The 16,658-nt window shown below is 55.1% G+C and overlaps 6 protein-coding genes across 6 annotated transcripts; 1 reads left to right on the top strand and 5 right to left on the bottom strand.

The window, feature by feature from the left end:
- Positions 1-1,249: 1,249 nt before the first annotated feature.
- N657DRAFT_648005 (uncharacterized protein) lies at positions 1,250-3,620 on the bottom strand. The gene is made up of 3 exons (XM_062793433.1): positions 3,314-3,620; positions 2,958-3,246; positions 1,250-2,889 (listed from the first exon to the last, which is right to left on the bottom strand). Exons 1-3 carry the CDS (start codon positions 3,543-3,545, stop codon positions 1,407-1,409), a joined length of 2,004 nt encoding a protein of 667 aa, XP_062644955.1. The 5' UTR covers positions 3,546-3,620; the 3' UTR covers positions 1,250-1,406.
- A 548-nt stretch (positions 3,621-4,168) lies between these two features.
- Positions 4,169-5,457, top strand: N657DRAFT_601065 (NmrA-domain-containing protein; the record flags this gene model as incomplete). The annotated part of the gene is made up of 3 exons (XM_062790096.1): positions 4,169-4,342; positions 4,411-4,837; positions 4,900-5,457. The coding sequence occupies 3 exons, from the start codon at positions 4,169-4,171 to the stop codon at positions 5,235-5,237; spliced, it is 939 nt and encodes a 312-aa protein (XP_062644954.1). The 3' UTR covers positions 5,238-5,457.
- Positions 5,458-7,062: 1,605 nt separating this feature from the next.
- N657DRAFT_578151 (uncharacterized protein) lies at positions 7,063-7,790 on the bottom strand (the record flags this gene model as incomplete). The annotated part of the gene is made up of 3 exons (XM_062789299.1): positions 7,063-7,142; positions 7,247-7,494; positions 7,708-7,790. The coding sequence occupies 3 exons, from the start codon at positions 7,788-7,790 to the stop codon at positions 7,063-7,065; spliced, it is 411 nt and encodes a 136-aa protein (XP_062644953.1).
- Positions 7,791-8,101: 311 nt separating this feature from the next.
- Positions 8,102-9,168, bottom strand: N657DRAFT_682842 (uncharacterized protein; the record flags this gene model as incomplete). Its single annotated transcript, XM_062796519.1, has 2 exons — positions 8,102-8,878; positions 8,941-9,168. 2 exons carry the CDS (start codon positions 9,166-9,168, stop codon positions 8,102-8,104), a joined length of 1,005 nt encoding a protein of 334 aa, XP_062644952.1.
- Positions 9,169-11,231: 2,063 nt separating this feature from the next.
- N657DRAFT_657784 (uncharacterized protein) lies at positions 11,232-12,675 on the bottom strand (the record flags this gene model as incomplete). The annotated part of the gene is made up of 3 exons (XM_062794839.1): positions 11,232-12,280; positions 12,358-12,469; positions 12,619-12,675. 3 exons carry the CDS (start codon positions 12,673-12,675, stop codon positions 11,232-11,234), a joined length of 1,218 nt encoding a protein of 405 aa, XP_062644951.1.
- Positions 12,676-14,838: 2,163 nt separating this feature from the next.
- On the bottom strand, positions 14,839-15,681 carry N657DRAFT_119587 (uncharacterized protein). Its single transcript, XM_062785811.1, has one exon. It carries the CDS (start codon positions 15,556-15,558, stop codon positions 14,941-14,943), a length of 618 nt encoding a protein of 205 aa, XP_062644950.1. The 5' UTR covers positions 15,559-15,681; the 3' UTR covers positions 14,839-14,940.
- Between the last annotated feature and the right edge of the window lie 977 nt (positions 15,682-16,658).

The raw sequence follows: 16,658 nt of genomic DNA, 5'->3' as shown, positions 1-16,658 counted from the left end.
ACAAGAAGCAGCACCACATGCTGAATGGATGACGCTGAAATTTTGAATTGATTGATTAGATGCATTGTAACCGAAAAAGAGCGAGACGCAAGCTCCAGAGCCTGAATGCATGCTGCTAGTTAAACCTGAGCCCACGTTGAAAGACAAAGAGAAGAAAACGCTAGACTCCTGGAACGAGCAATTAAAGACAGTACTGGACGGAACTGAATTGCCCTACTAGTCACCGGTATGATTAATATTTTCGCTGGAAATCATCTAAAATATAATCATGGGAAAGGACTGACGAACTATGTTGGGGTACTTAGCTGGCACTACGCTGCATTTTCAGCCAATGTGCTGGTTACTGAGGGAGTCGAGATCACAGGATTCTTCAAGAAAAAGGAAGGTAAATTAATAATCACTAGTTATACCACTGGCCAGAGTTTCGATATGTGTGTTTTGGCATACGCTAGTCAAGTTCAAGTTGACCCTGCCCATCGATCACGGTCTAGAGTGCTAAGAGGCTTGGGGAGCTCACAAAAAGGGGAATGGCTAGATCGCAAACCGCCACGGCTATATAGCACAGTGCGATCCCTGATTCGGGAAAGCTCCCGCACCGCCCTGCAGCAGTACAAAAGTGAATATTCTGACAGCTGCTGCCAAGCGGGTACTTAGCAGCTGCCACAGCTTAATCAACCTGTTCAATGAAGTCAACGCAAATAACTTTGGCTCGTTTCCACTGCTTTTTGTGATAACGTACGGATGTCCCTATCAAAAGTTTTACCACACCGCCTATTTAGTTTACTGGCCATAGGAGAGTTCTCTGCCAAGCAGAATTACTGTGATTTTAAGGCGGTGAAGCAAGCCTTTTGGTAGGGACCTCCGTATTCTTGAAGGTACTGAATATGAACGACACAATTCACTGGCGTACACTCTTTCGGGGGGCGGGGGCTGCAAGGGCGGCCGGGCGCTTCCGACGACGAGTCGATGGCTTCCATTCTGCTTGGAAACAGCTTCATCAGCTTCATGAATGGCGTCAAGGGCAGGAATCATACCTGACGATCTCTGGTGGTAACAGGTTGTGGATGGAAGCGGAAAGTTGAAGGGGGAAGTTGGAGCAGCAGCCGGCTGCTGTGGTGTGTTTTGGGCAGGCGCCGAGCTGTGGCCCGCTTGCCAGCTGTCAGAAATTCACTTTTGTATTGCTGCGAGGCGGTGCGGGAGTTTTGCCGAATCAGGGATAGCGCCGTGCTATATAGCCGTGGCGGTGTGAGATCTAGCCATTCCCACAAAAAGACATCCGATATTCAGGCAAGAGTTACCCCCCTCTATCGCGTAAACAAAGGGTTAACTGCATGTGGCATTTGCTCTTATCTGGACGCCATATCAAAACGTCCTCAGCTTGGGACTGTGAGCCGTTCATGTCTCTTCTAAAGTCCAAAGGTACCTTGCAAAACAAACGCTGTACCCTCATCTGAATCCAGCGTGGATGTAAGCGCCGGACAAAACAGCATAGGCCGCCCATTTGACCCCTGCACTTGTATTTCGGACGCAGTCCCGCCCAGCGTCTCAATCTGGTTCATCACGCTGTCCATCATGGACGAGTCGTAGCCCGCGCGCTTCATGTCCATTGCCAACTGGAAGGCGTTGGCCCGGACAAGCGGGCTACCCTTCGCATAGAAGACCAGCGTCCCGGTCAGGAAGTTCAGGGCGTCCTCGCTCTCGTGTCTCCCTGCTCCTCCTCCTCCTCCTTCTCCTCCTGCTGCTCCCTGTGATGCTGAAACACAATGCTCAAGGAAAACCAACGCAGCCATGTAAGCAGCAAACGAGAGCAGCGGGTTCCGAATCGCCCTGCCGAGGCCCTCCTCGCCCGCCGTGCGGAACACGGCCAGAATTCCCTGGGCAGCAGAGTCCTTGCGGGCCTGACTCTCGGCGATCAGATTGGCGGAAGCCGAAATCGTGGAGTGGTTCTGATGCAACAACCCCAGCGCCACGCGGTGAAGCTGTATGATGGCCATGTGGGTGCAGGTGTGGACGAGGATGGCGTCGAGGCTGCGCGGGTTGTGCGAGAGCTGCAGACTTTCGGGCAGGAAGAGGGTTAGCGTAGTGAGGTTTGAGTCGAGCTCCCTGTGACGCCGCCAGTAGGATCCGTTGAGCATATCTTCGATGTTGACATTCTTGTGGTCTGGCGGATGGTGGGCAGTATGATCGAGGACGTGGAGAAGCTCGTTAGCGGCGAGGATGCGGATGGCAAAAGGGGATGGCTGGGCGCCGCTTTGTTGTTGGAGTGCCCGCAGAGCCTTAGAGAGAGGAATCGGGGCCTCGTTTTTTATGCCCCAGATGAAAGCTTCTTCAGTAGAAGGAAGCGTGGTCCGGACATGGCGTTCCTTGATCAGGGAGGGCCAGCCCGTGATGGACGAGAGGAAGCGATCGGCCATGAAGGCGACCCACCACGTTCGCCGTCTCTCCTCGGCCTCGATCCAGGTCCTTGGACGGGGTAGGCCTGACTGTAGCTGGTCCTGGCCTTGAGGGTCAAGAAGGTCAAGTCGGTGCAATTTGAGCATCTGAGCGATCCGCACTGCTCGGCAGAGGCTCGTAGAGGCCCGAGTGAAGATGGCGTACACGTGGCATTCATAGGCTGAGATGAGGCACCAGGCTTGGACGTGGCCCAGTGTCGTGAAAGTCTCTCCTTGTCCCTTCAGCTCGTCAGCCTCGGCGTAAACCCTGGCACGCTGGTAGAAGGGCTCGGAGAGGTGGCGGTAGGCTTGTGATGTTGCCGCAGCCGACGCCATGACGATGTACTGCAGACACATGGGAGGGCGCATGTGCGGAGGGAGACGCAGGGCTGCTGTGTAGCTCGTCTGGTGAAGCATGGGCGCACCGGCATGGATGTTTTGAAAATAGAGAGTTGTCCTACATGTGGGTGAGCTTCTGATTAGCAATTGCCTGAACTTTGTAGGGATGACATGTCATTGTCTTACAGCTCGTCTATGACCTCCCACGAAGGGAGCTGCTCAAAGAGGCTGAGGCCAAACAGCTGATTTGCACCTGACTGTGGAAGGAAGCCCGGTGCTGCCTGGGCGGGAAACATCATGTTTTCGAGTGACAGATCCTGGTATAACGGTGGAGGGTCGGCGGCGAGGAGATCCAGGCTTAAGTTGTTGTCTTCCTGGAACAGGGGCTGGGGTCTCTGAACTGAGTCTGATTCGGTCTCTTCATTCTGTCGCAAGTTATTGAGGTTGGCCGCCCTGAGGAGGGCTTCAAGTTCCTCTTTAAAGTCGTGCTTGCTTCGTTAGCCCCATGTCTCAAGATTTCGCCGCTCTCGGCGGGACCTCACCTATTCGCGTCTCAAGTTCCCGCACAGTTCTGCGTCGACCAAGCGCTCGCTGCCTCGCTTCGGGATAGTTACATGTCTCGCCTAGCTGGACACACCTCTCACACCTTGGGAACTTCCGGTCACACCTAAGTTTCCGGTTTCGACACTGCGCGCAGGACAGTTGACTCGTCGCCGTGCTCCCACTACGGCTTCCCTCGCCTTCCAGTCGTAACGGGGTTTGCTCGGCTTCCATGTTGAAGTTGAACAAAGAACTGAGAGAGAGTTCCGAGGTGCATAAGAGAAAGTGCGACCTGAGGCACTACTACAGGAGAAGATTAGGGGCTGACGAAGCATCGCTAGCAGGGGCCGCCGAGCACCAATCGCAGGCGGTTCGGACCCCGAAGTGGGGAGGAGGAATGGACTAACGGACTGCGAGAAACTCCTCCAGTCATACCTTGAAGGTTCCTGTCAAGGGGACATGAACAGAGCGCAGCAGCTAAGCAAGATTGGAGTCTATGTTACTTCCAACATGTTGCAAAGAATCACTGGAGATAAATCGGCAAGCATTAGCAAGCTGCAAGCATCTATTTCGATCGATCAGAGTCCGAGGCCCATCTCGGACACCGGCTTTGAAATGCACGACTACAATGATGTCTTGAGGCTTGGTGTAAACGACATCGAGTGCTAATCTTCATTCTATAGCTATAAGTACAGGCGCTCGCCGTCAGATCTAACCCGCCTGTCTATCATCACATCAGACAACCAGCACTCTCACACAGACAGCTTGCACAGCATCCAACGTGCAATCTCATCTTACTTCCAATTCCCTAACCATTGACCATTCCAATCCAACCACTCAGTCAACTCATATCCACCATGTCGAACATCTTGACCGTCTTCGGCGCCACGGGCATCCAGGGTGGCTCCGTCATCCGAGCCGTTTTGGCCGACACGGAGCTGTCCAAGACCTTCAAGATCCGCGCTGTCACTCGCGACGTGTCCTCAAACTCCGCTCAGGCTCTCAGCAAACAAGGCATTGAAGTCGTCACTGTGAGTCCTTCCGGTCACTTTCACAAGTGCTTACCCCCAACTCATGCTCATGCTCACATCACAACCAGGCCGACATGAGCTCCCCGGCCTCCTTGTCCAAGGCGCTCGAGGGAACTCACACAATCTTCCTCGTCACACTCCCCGATTTCGTCACCGGCGCAGCCCTGGGGACTGAGTTCGAGCACGGCAAGAACGTTGCCGACGCGGCCAAGGCAGCGGGCGTGCAGCACCTTGTCTTCTCGTCCCTCATCAACGTCACTGAGGCGTCCAACGGCCGGCTGCCGCACGTTGCGCACTTCGACCGCAAGGCCGAGGTCGAGAACTACATCCGGTCATTGGGCACGCCGGCCACCTTCATCCAGCCAGGCTACTACATGACCAACTTCACCAACCTGCAACTCCTGCGGAAGGGCGAGGATGGGTCGTACACCCTCGCAGGTCCCACGAGTCCCACCAAGGCCCAGCTGCCGCTATTCTTCCCCGATAGCGACACCGGTGAGTTTGGCTTCTATCTGGCAGACAGAAATGAGACTGTGACTGACCGAGGCAAACTCCAGGCAAATACTTTGTGGCGGTCGTCAAGAACCGCAGCAAGGTCCTGGGCAAGCAGATCCATGCCGCCGCCGACTACTACACCCCAACTCGCATCATGGTGGAGTTCCAGGAGGTGGCGGGCAAGAAGGGGCAGTACGTCCAGCTCGACCAGGAGGTGTACAAGAGCTTCCTGCCCCCGCCCATTGCCCAGGAGATTCTGGAGAACGAGCTTCTCTGCGAGGAGCCGGGCTTCTTTGCCGGCGGCTCGCTCGCCGAGGGCCACGAGTTGCTTGCTGAGGTTGGCCTGAAGCCGACGACGTGGAAGGACTTTCTGGAAAGCAAGAAGGAGCTTTTTGCTTAAGCGGGCGGACAACTGAGCTTCGAATTCTCTGCTGGAATGGGAAGCTAAAATAGAATGGAGGATTATCTTGATGACGGGCATGATCAGTTTCCAATAATACATCGATAGACTTGGTGTTGCACTGTACCCTCACTTCAAGTTGTTCCAGACTAGCCGCCGCCTTCCTGACACGGTCGCTCGCCTGGAAAGTGTTTGTACTGAGAAATACAAAGAATTGGACACGTTCCCGACTGGCGAGATGGGGGCCTGTCCGGGTCTTCAATCGAGAACACAGTTTCAACCAAGAAACCCAGTTTGCTCAGCTGTCGTCGACATCTGCGGTTGAGTGCCTGAGGAGCGTGATACGGGCGAGATGAGCGCAGTGCCACACCAACAAATTTGTGCAATGGCAAGAGTTCAAAGTATGATTGCTGCCGCCAGCACCAACGCCATCTTGGAACGCTGGCCGATGAATCGAAGGGTGCCTTATTGGCGGATCGGGTACGTCGAATCACGGTCGATCTCGGATGACTCGCGCTGAACTGAAAGTAAGGTTGGGGTTCCGGTCGAGTCTAAAGACTCCGGCCAACTTCGCGCCGCCTGCTGTTCAACTCATGTACCTCAATTGACTGGGCTGTTAAAAGAGGTGCCGAGAGGATGATTTTTACAAAAATTGTTTTGGGCTGTACTAACAGCTTGCATGGAACGGTACTTGTGAGCGTGCTGCGTGTGAATGGGTGCTTTGCTCCTTCCTAGATAAGCCCGTTCCCAGGGAGGGAAAGCAAAGCCCGATGGGCCATGGAAGTTACAGGCCAGAAGCCTGCCCAGAATCTGCCGATGCTCAAATCCAGGGCGGGTGGTAATCTGGCACGGGGCCTGGCAGATACTGACTAAGCCTCAGCGGCAACGTCCTTTTGTTGAACACTCTGGGCAGCGTGCGTGCTGTGAACCTGGAAGTCGTCGTCTTCGACACGCAAAAATCTGCGGGGCGGGGAGCGGAGCAATTCGAGCCTATCGGACCAAGGTTTAGGTGACGCCCGAGGGGCCAGACCTGATTCCGCTGCGCTGCTTCACCAGCTTGCCTAACAAGCATCAAGCAGCAGAGACAAAGTTGAACAGCCCACAACAATGAACCTGTCGCAGAGGCCTAAAAGATGTCGACCAGGGATGCTCCGAGTCGTATGGGAACAGCAGCCCACGTTGGGCAATGGAGAGGATCCCAGCAGTTGGAACTGTGTGCCCACTAAGAGGACAGAAGCCGCAATGCAACTCCTCCAGCGCAGCCGCCACCCAAAGTCGGTCCCTTCGGATGGCATAATTCGGCCTCTGGTCTCCCATGTTATCCTTATGGCAATTCGCTGGTCACTATGGAGTGGTGCGGAAGGTGCAGGTGGAGAGTCAGGTCTGGCAAATCGTCGGGGACGAACTATAGCGCTTTTCTGGTGCTCGAGTCGTTTGATGATGATGGATCTGCAGCACCATGAAGCGTCAGGAAACAACAACAGACGTGGTTGACGAACCAGGCCACCGCAACGGCTTTTGCCAACACGGTTGGACGCGGCGCAACCATGGTCACACCCAGAGACGTGAACTGCCATCCCACAACTCGCCTGAAATCGGCCTTGACCTGGTAACCCGACGACGCCCTGTATTGAATGCTATGGTCTTGCCAGAATCATCAAATCCCCGACCAGCCGCCCCCATCATGAAGTCCAGTTGCAAGGTTATGGCGACATTTCGGCCGCATGCAACAAGCAGTCCAGGGTAATGCACAAAGCCACAGCAATCGTCCCATCCTGCCAAGCGTACCCGGTAAAAGACGACGCCAAAACGAAACGCCAGCCGTTTATTTCTCCTTCTTGGGCTTGGGGCCCTTGACCTTCGCCGTACCCCGGAGGGTCTTCTGCCTGTTCTTGCGCTGCTTGCCTATGCGGGAGAAAGTAGCGTCAGCGATAACCATTCCCGACAAACCACCAAAAATTCCACCGTCACCGATCCGTGACTGGTCTGCATCGCAAGATGAAACGTACGCTGCTGCCTGCTCGCGCGCTCGATCTTGGTGGCCAGGCCCACGCGGACCAGCCTGTAGTGGGGCTCGAACTTCTTCATCGCCTCGGGGGAATCGTAGATGAGGGCAAAGCCGGTCGTCTTGCCGCCACCGAACTGGGTCCGGAGACCGAAGACGCTGACCTGGTCCTTCTGGGCCTTGTACATGCCGGCGAGCTTGTCGCGGAGCTCATCCTTGGAGATGTTGGCGCGGTTGGGGTGGAGGATGTCACTGCATGAGAAAGCGATCAATCAGCACCGCGTCCATCAACCCACGCAACTGCCGCCTGAATCCAAGGCCACGTCCAAATCGTCGTCGCCCAGTCGATAATTGTAGCGACCACAATGCAGGGAAAAATTTGTCTCTCTGACGATGTGGCTTCCGGAGGGGCTCGGGCGGAGGGTGCAGGCGGCAGTGTGAGAATGCACTGTTAGGAAGACTCACACGACCATCTGCTTGCGACCGAGCAGCGGGTTGCGGATGAACTTGCGCGTGCGCAGCGTGACCGGAGAGTCAGAGTCGGCCATCTTGGCGGTTGGATGGCGGTCGATGTTGGCGATACTTCCACGATCTCGATATCTCGGAGGTTTCAAGTGGTATTTTCCTGTGGTGCTAATTTTTGCAGGGTGCTTGCGCCAGGGTGGAGCTCGAGAATCCTGTTGCCGGATTGGTTGTGGGCGCGAGCCCTAATTGTGCTGCGGCCTTCAATTTTAGGTGACAACAAAGTGGGGGGGTCATAGTCCCACTTCTAGAGTGTCCCTTTGCAGAATCGAAAGATCACAACATTCCATTGCCTCTCGGCATCGTCTCACGTCCAACTGCTCGCTGCAAGTGCATCTCACATGGTCAATTTGCAAATGTGTATCGGGCTCTCATCGCTGTAAAATGGACCGTTTTGCTTGCTTCTTGGCGGCACGGGAAACGACTCATGGCTGACCGCGAAGCCCCTTTTCGCGCACACGGCCAGAAAGCTCTCGAAAGTTGCCAGGTTCCGCTCTGTCGCAGCAATCAGAACGGCGAGCCCCGGGAACAGTATTGCCAGCTCTTCCAGCGTCGCAACCAGAGCCGGAATCACGCTCACATCGTAGGTGATATCTGCGCCCAAGATGGTATCCAGCCCTCCTCCTTCCATTTCCCCCAACGGCGTCCCAACCAGCGCATGGCCCCAGTTCAGCTGCATTGCCGAGACCTTGGGCGACCCCTGGAGGCCGTTCAGGAAGAAACTGTCCGACAAGTGGTTGACTACCTCAACCGATCCGTCTGATGCGATGACATGGCCTGAGCCCAGATACTTGGCGCAAAGCACCGAGAGGTAACCTGTCCCAACCCCCAACTCGAGCACCCGCTTGTTCTTGACGAGCGACGGGTCAATGCAGAGATACTGCCCGAGGTGCAAGGCCGCCTCCCAGGTGCGCAACCCCGTCGTTCCGGCAGCCGAGATGAGGGACCGAGATTCCAAGAGGTGGATGCGAGGTGTCTCTACTGCTGTTGACTGGCCATGCAGGAGCGAGAGGTGATAGGTGACGTAGTCTCTTTGTTGAGCAGCATCCGTCTCTGATAGTAGTGGCTGCGACAGTAAATTCGAGAGGGCAAAGGTGAGGTTATTCGAGATTCCCTTGGTGTCTCCTCGTCAACGATGTCACACCTCCAAGAAGCAGCCACCCCCACGCCACTTACATGCTCGTCCCAGTCCTCGATCGAGCCTTCAATCCTTGCTATCAACTCCTTCAGGATCCTGACCTGGTACCGCCGAGGTGGACGAAGGGTGACCGTATCGCTGAAGACGCGCTCGTAGATGGTCTCCTGCACAATCTCATCACGGAGCAACTCAGCGTCTGGGAAGTCTGGAGCTGGCTCCACTTGCAGGTTCTGCCAGCAAAAGCGGGAAACCTTCGGGTTGATCATTGGGTCATCAACAAGAGACACCGCAACGACAACGCTTCCAGGATCCGCGGCAGTTGCAATTGTTGAGGAGGTGAACTCGCAATGTGCACCCCGGGCCCCCTGTTTTGGCGTGGGAGATGAATGTTGCTGGCTTCGCGCTGCTGAATGAGGGGCTGCTGCCCCTGTACGGATTTGAAGAAAAGCACTGGCCACTCCACTATCCAAACAGCCTCGCCAAGCACCACTGAGTTTTCATTCTCCATCATACCTACCAGAGGTATACCCAAGCCCACTATTCTTGTTCACCCGCCTTCGTCTCATGTGCGGTTCATCAATGCCCGTCAAGCTGACCAGAGTCGAGCTGCAAGGCTGAGCGCTGATGAGAGCTGACTGGAAAGGCCGTGCATCTTCCACTCGGCGCGCCAATACGACTGCGGCGGTTGGGGTTTGGTTTGCTCTTGCCATCGAAAGGGCTGGGCTATTGACAGAAACGTGTGACGGGCTGGTGACGAGGGAAGGAGCGTGCCTTGGTCATCACCTGATGCAACTGTGAGAAAATGGAAGGCACGAGATCCTATAAACTCCCCCTTCGTTTCATCTCTCCAGTTCCTTAACTTCCTCTTCACGATTGTCAAGGAGCTGCCAATGTCATGATCTGCCGCCGAGTGTGTTGTTATGCTGAACACCCTGGAGAAGTCCGTCCTGGGCCTGCGCATCATCCTCAATGGCACTTCTGCCCAGCTCCCGGCATTTTGATGTTGATGCAACTACAGCCAAGGTTATCTGGGGTTTCATCTTGTTGTTCTGAACGCACGCAAACTGACCGAGTTTCAGCTCTTTTCTTTTAGCTTCAGGCATCATGTGCACCGTTCGGCAGGGTTGGGGGTGGGGGGAATGCGCTTGTTGAACTTCATCTGTGGTGACGTGTGGCCTAGAATCCTAATGATCCTTCCTTTCCATAGATGATGACGCCGGCCAACTGTGAGTGTGTCACTGCCTTCATGTTCGATAGGTAGCTTTGGGATTAAGTTGGGCCTTGCGTCAGATGTATCACCCCTAATTCTGCGCGTCAACGTTGCTGAGATAGATCACTCCTTGATACCAACGCCACCCCCATTGGGTCCCTAGAGCCGTGTCTTGTGATACCCAGGGAGTCCCGTCCTTTCTTTTCTTTAGTCTAACACACTAGGTAAGGCAACCACACGAAACCCGGCCGGATCTTTTTCAGTCGGACCTCTCCATGGTAGAGGGAGCCGGCGCCTCTAGCCCCAACTGTTTTCCCAATCCGAGATGTCTTTGCAAGCAAACATTACATGACCAACATTGACCATTAGATGACATGAGCGTTTTGAGAGGTACAACTAAGAAAGCTGGACGGTACGGTCATCCTGAGATGGTAGGAGAGAGGCACAACGAGCCTCCCGTGAAACAGACCAGCCTTGACATAAGAGACGGGTTTGCGGACCAAATGGACCAGACAACTGCTGAGCCCACATCGTTGGCCGCATTAGGACCATGCAAGCAGCCCACTCCCGCTTCCTCAGGCCTCGGACACGAGGTCAGACGAGTTGAATTAAGTGATGATGGAAACCAGAAACCAACCAACGTGAAAGAAAGAAAAAGGAGCAGGACCAGAAACGCCGCGATACTGATTCAATCCCAAAAAAGATGCATGCACACTTTAGTCGCCAACCCGAACCGACCTCTATGGTTTTGAGACTGAGCCAAGAACAAAAGAAGGGGGTTGGATAACCCGAAAGACTTTCTCGCCACACTGTCCGGAGGTTTTGACTGGGGCGGCGGGGTTCGAATCCGACGACCGTTGTCGAGGACAATCGATATTTCTTGCCCTGTTGTGTCACGCCGAGTCTGCGGCATACCGGCGGTGGCTCGACAGTAGCTCAGGCACCAGCGCGACTGACTCGAGATCATGCCCGATAACCTGCAGAGCTAGTAGCGACTGGGGAGTTTCTGATGGTCGGCCAAGTCTTGATGCATGCCACCTATCCGACTCAGGGGCTGACCGTATCAACACGCAGCTAGTTCAAGTCCGGCACACCCCTCCGTATAACGCCCAGACCACGTCAGTGACGGCTGGCCACAGCAACCTGCCTGTCATCGGAGTGGGACGCGTGGCTGGTGCTGCCGCCTCCCGACGTCAGGGAGGGACCATGAGAGCGGTGGACAACAGGGCTCGAGGGCGGTGCGTCGCCCATGTAAGAGTGATGGTGTCCAACAGCTGCGGCTTCGTGCGCTCTCTCGCCAGGCACGTAGACGTGGCTGCCTGCTGCTGCTCCTCCTGCTCCAGAATCGCGGCGGGGTGAGGATGTGTATCCGTTCATGTCGAATGCGGGGCCCTGGCTCTGGAGGCTGCGTTCCTGCTCCGTGAAGATGCCCTCGGACGCCGAGTATGCGTCTGAATTGGAGCGGGAAGAAGACGACGGGTGGCTGGACAGGCTGCTGCTGGCTGCCGAAGAGAAAGAGAGGCCGGGCGTGTCGAATCCGCCTGCGTAACTGGCTGCTGTGGCCACGTCGGCTAGTGTGCTTGTTGCCGAGGTGGACGCTGGCGTCGGTGGCTTGACGGCGGTCGGGTACGGCAGTGTGGAGGAGCGCCCTGCCGGGTTCGGGAGCAACCGGTCTGCGCCGGGTGTGCTTGACAAGGGGAGTGACGCCGCAAAAGAGAAACCGGGGGATTCCGAGCTGACCGGGTGCGAAGGACGGTGGAGCAAGCTCGCAGTGCCGTAGCTGCCATAGCCTTCCGAGTCCATGTACATACTGCTGAACGGGGGTGGCTTTGCTCGTGCCCCTGAACTCCATGAACCGGGCAACATGCCAACCGGGTCCGGGTGCATCACCGACGGAGAGGGCAGTCCGAGTCCAAATTCAAACTCTTCAGGGTAGGGTGAGCCGTAAGCGTGCATGGCCGGGTAGTAAGCCTTGCTCGCTGGCGTGTAAGCGTACGAAGATCCGCCCCGATATGGGCCCAACACATCGCTCGAGCCCAGACTCGGCACGCCGTCTGGTGCGTAGGGCATCCCACCACCCACTGGCGTCCTACTGGCAAACACTCTAGCATCCCCCACGCTGTAGCCGAAGTCACCGGTATCGTGGCGCAGCGGTGCCTCCCGAGACGCTACCTGTCAACGTTTGAGAGTTAGAACCTGTCTGGCCAAAACCTGAGCTCGTCACAGGCAGGAGGGTTGAATACACATACTCGAAGGAACTGGCATTGATCGACCCCGGCATTCTTGCAGTTTGAGCATGGCTGCCCTTGGCCCGGGTCGCCGCTGCATCGGATTTTTCGCTTGCGACAGCGGCCGCACTGAACAACGAAGGTCGGTTAGCAGTGGTTCAAGTGATGAGGACAGGTTCCCAGGAGAGAGGGATACGTTCGCGTGATGCCGTGCTGGGATTTCAAGCGCAGACAAAGCTGCAAGGCGAGACGAGAAAGGGGCTGGGCTGGGGTCTTACTGCCACAGCAATGCGCTTCCTTTGGGGCGTCGAGTCCGAGTCCAGCTGATCCGCCATGCTCATGGCCCGCGAATCGTGCGGGGACAAGGGGAACCGCCGCTCCGAGGGCGAGGGAAAGTAGAGCGGGTACGGACGGCTATAAGATCGTCTTCCGTCGCTGCTGCTATAACACGCCTGGGACACCATTGTCCACCTGCTTGCCAATCTCAGATCTGCCCCTTGTCTGTCTTCGTGCTCGTTTTGCCTTTCAAGGTGCAGCGTCAGGCGTGATGCTGGCTGCTGACACTCCTGTTCTCGGTCTGGCCCAAGCCCACCGTGGCCCCTTGCTCTTGGCCTGGACTTGTCTGTGAAACGAATGTGAGTGAAGAGGTCGAAGACAACTTTAACTGACCTCCGGCCGGGACAAATGTAGAAGGCTGTGAAGGACCGGAAAGCTGTTGTGAAGTGCTCAGAGGCAAGATGATGCCTGTCCCAACTCAAACTGGTACGGTGACGCTTGATGCAGTGGAATCGGATTGGATCGTAAATGGTATGATGGAGCGTCGTGGCAAGGTGACCCCGTGTGTTGACTCGATACCAGCGGGCCTAGATGAATACATGAGCGACATAGACAGACAGAGCTGGCAGCATCTGACAATCCTGGGGTGCTTGTGCCCCCACACTTCTGGCTCCTGTGGTCTTGCACTACCCGGCCGAGAGAATGCGGTGCCAGGGCCGGGGTCCAAGGTACCACTCTTGGCTGGGGGTTCAAGATGGCGCGCCTCTTGTTACCGTCTGTACCGAAAATGGATAAGACATACCTAAGTTCTGAGAAACAAGGTGAATGTCAAGGAGAAAAGACTTGGTCAGTGGCCTCCGCGCTGTGTTGACCTAATCCAGTGTACTGCGGGCTTTCTTCCAGGATTCCTCGTCCAGAAGTCGTAAAGTAATCGAGCGTGTTGTTCTTGGACGAGCCGGCTTGGTGTTGATTATCCAAGCTTCTGATAGTAAGGAGGGAAACGAAAGAATGGATTTCCGAGAAGCGTAATGGACAGAGCTCCTGGTGCTTCAAGACTCCGTCGCCAAAACTTGGCTCTGCATGGACCGGTGGAATCAAGAGCATCGAGTAAGAGAGCAAAGGGAGAGAAGTGTGGGACATGTAAGTGATCTGGTGATATAAGGGAGTGCCACAACCACAGTGAGTGGCCATGTCGTTGTCTAGATCGCAAAAATGAAGCCATGGTCAAGCTCTTCTGTTTGTCATGCACATATGGAAGGGGTCCGTTTCCCTGGTGGCCGTTACTAGGACATCCAGGCCCACCAGCAGGCCCCCTTCAACCTCAGCCAAGTTACACAAACCGAAGGTACCTACCTCGTCGTTGCACAGAAGAGACGTGTGCTTACCCTTGTCGATGCCCCTCATCTATCGTCCGGGTAAAGCCTGGTGGCACTTGAGGGGAAACGGAGTCCGTGTCGGGCAGTCGCATGAAGTACTTGTTGATATGACGCTGCAGATTGTGAAGGACTGATATAGGATATTTGTGGGTGTCAAGAAGGATCTGATGCTAGCTTGGGGTTGTGTGGCATACTTTGATAACACCAGACTTGACAGGACTAGTGTGAGACCAAACTTGACGGTGTAAGACTTTGAACACTGCCGTGTCTGCTGTACGACTTCCGATATGATACCAATGGGAGAGGAGCAACGTAAAAGTGGATCTTGATCGGCCTTCGTTTGCCTCCATGTCCCCCACTCTCCGGGCTTCCAGGACGTTATGTGCCTGCAGGGTACGCTGCAGACATGTAGTCCGTAGAAACGGGAGAAGTCTGTAATGCAGGGTTGGATAGACTTTGACATTCCACGGTCAAAGAACAGAGACCCATGTGGTTGATAAATTTGGGGAATGTTTGGCCAGGCCCTCCGGACCAACCAGAGATACTGCTTCGACGGCACGGCGCTGCCGCTGGCCACGAGGACGTTCGGCGATACCAGGTACCTGGTAGTCATGGAGGAGATCTGGACTGGACGATTCAAGCCAAATGCATATGCCATGGAAACGTGCAATCCGTCTGTTTTTCTCAGTTATAGTTTCCAGCATCTCTCAGAAAGATCGACATGCGGGAACAAGGCATATGTAGGCTCAGGGGGACCGAGGAGTGAGAAACAGAAATCCAATTGCTACATGTAGCACATGCATCATGGGCCTGGACATTGTCGTCTTCTCAAGGGCTTAGTGCATCTAGACCAGATCATTTTGCTTTGGCATGACTCTGGATAGCTCCGGCCGCTGTGTCACCGATGATCCATGCTGATATCAGTACTTTGAGGATGTCTTCAACCGCTCATTTTGAGTGCGACCGTGCTACTGGACCTTGGAAGCCATGCAAGTTGAACGTAAGGTATGCATCCTGCTCGTGTGGGCAAACTGTATGACAAGTCCAGACCTGCGAGAAGTGAGCCGTTATCAAACGGAAAACGGAGTGTCCAGGGCAAAGGAATCCTGTACCTGTTGCTAACTGACGAATCGAACTCTTCAAGTTTGAAACGGCCACAGATAGTTCGACGGTTTGTTGGCCAAGAGTCCGAAGGAGAACGGGCGAATCAGCCAAAGGTACATGGTGAGGTTCCTTCGTTATGGCAGCTTCCAGCCCACCCCGAAGACGGAGTGTCTGTCTGAGCAGGGTTTCCAGGTGCCAATGATCTGTGGCACCGTGACTCTGTACTTGTATTTTAGAGTCGGTGTATCCATGAAAATGCCTTAGCAACAACTGCAAATTGCCATACGTCCTGCAGGCGACGCAGGACCTGTTCATTACGTATCTGAAACGCAGTAGGTGCCTGGCCTCGTTTCTGGCGCTGTCCGAGGCCGCTAAGGAAGATGTGGCCTCGAACGCTCCCAGTTGTGCTATGCCGAAGACGATCGGTTTCATTATTACATGTCGCTTCCTGATTGACTGCATGTGCCTGCCGGCATTTATTGGCGTAATCAACCAACTGACTTCTCCTCAGACTGCCTGAAAAGCAATAGGAACAGAGGATCCATACCAAGAGGTTCAAGATGGGGACTTGGGCATCGTGCAGGCGCCTCTCGGTCCCAGAAAAACATCGATCGGACACAAACACCGAGCTGTAGGGTACTCCGTACTCTACTTAGTACATGCGCTGGCAGACGGAGATCTCGGCGGGGCGAATCGGGACGTTGAAATTCAGCCACCTGCTCCCAAGCCTCGAATTTTGCTTCGCTCCAACCCGGCGATGAAAAGCCATTCAACCGTGAGGACGTCACCGCACACAGGCGCGTTTGATCCATAAGGGGAGAGTGCCAGGGTGACCTGTACCCTGACAGCGTTTTGTGCGAGCAAATCTGATCTTGTCGTCCTGAGATCGAATTGCGAGCGATCCCTTGCTGCAATCAACTCCTCTTCCCGCCTTCCCGTGGGGAGCCATCCGATTTGACAGCGAGGGGATTGTTGTTTGTTCTCCACAGACAGCTCCTGAGGATTCTCGAGAAGCATGCTTAGCGCGGAGACCAAACGCCAGCTGCATCTCAGTACAGACAAGCCTTGTGCTCGCGCCCGGAAGGACGAAGATTTTCGGACGCTGCAAGATATTGCGTGCATGTCGTGACACCAAGCTTCATCTCCGCAACCGCGAGCGGCTTTCCGGGACCCCAGAATCGGACCGGTGCTGGACTCTCTCTCCCGAGAATCTGACGTTGGCGCTTCGGCCCCCTCCGGCAAGAGGCAAGGACTGCCGACGGGGTCTCATAAGACTGCCGACGGTGTCTCATAAGTAAAACACTTGCAGCGCTCGGCGAGGGTCCCGGGCGTAACATATGCACGTTTCGTCCAAGATTGTCGTTGCCTGATCTGCGCCAGATGTCTAAGGCTGCTGTTGATGACGGGCAGGACTAAACTGCGACATCTTCAGGACGCCATATCTCGGTATCAACTAGTAGCCAATACCTCATGCAAGGCATTTGTGTGCCGGAGCAGAAGTACTCTAGACGCTCCCGGTATCTACCCTTGTGCCTTCACATCTTCAATGGTTCTGGCCAGCT

This window comes from Parathielavia appendiculata (genome assembly GCF_033297405.1).
Source record: "Parathielavia appendiculata strain CBS 731.68 unplaced genomic scaffold N657scaffold_12, whole genome shotgun sequence".
Taxonomy (NCBI): domain Eukaryota; kingdom Fungi; phylum Ascomycota; class Sordariomycetes; order Sordariales; family Chaetomiaceae; genus Parathielavia; species Parathielavia appendiculata.
Note: the sequence above shows the minus strand (reverse complement) of the source record. Positions and strands in the feature narration are given on the sequence as shown.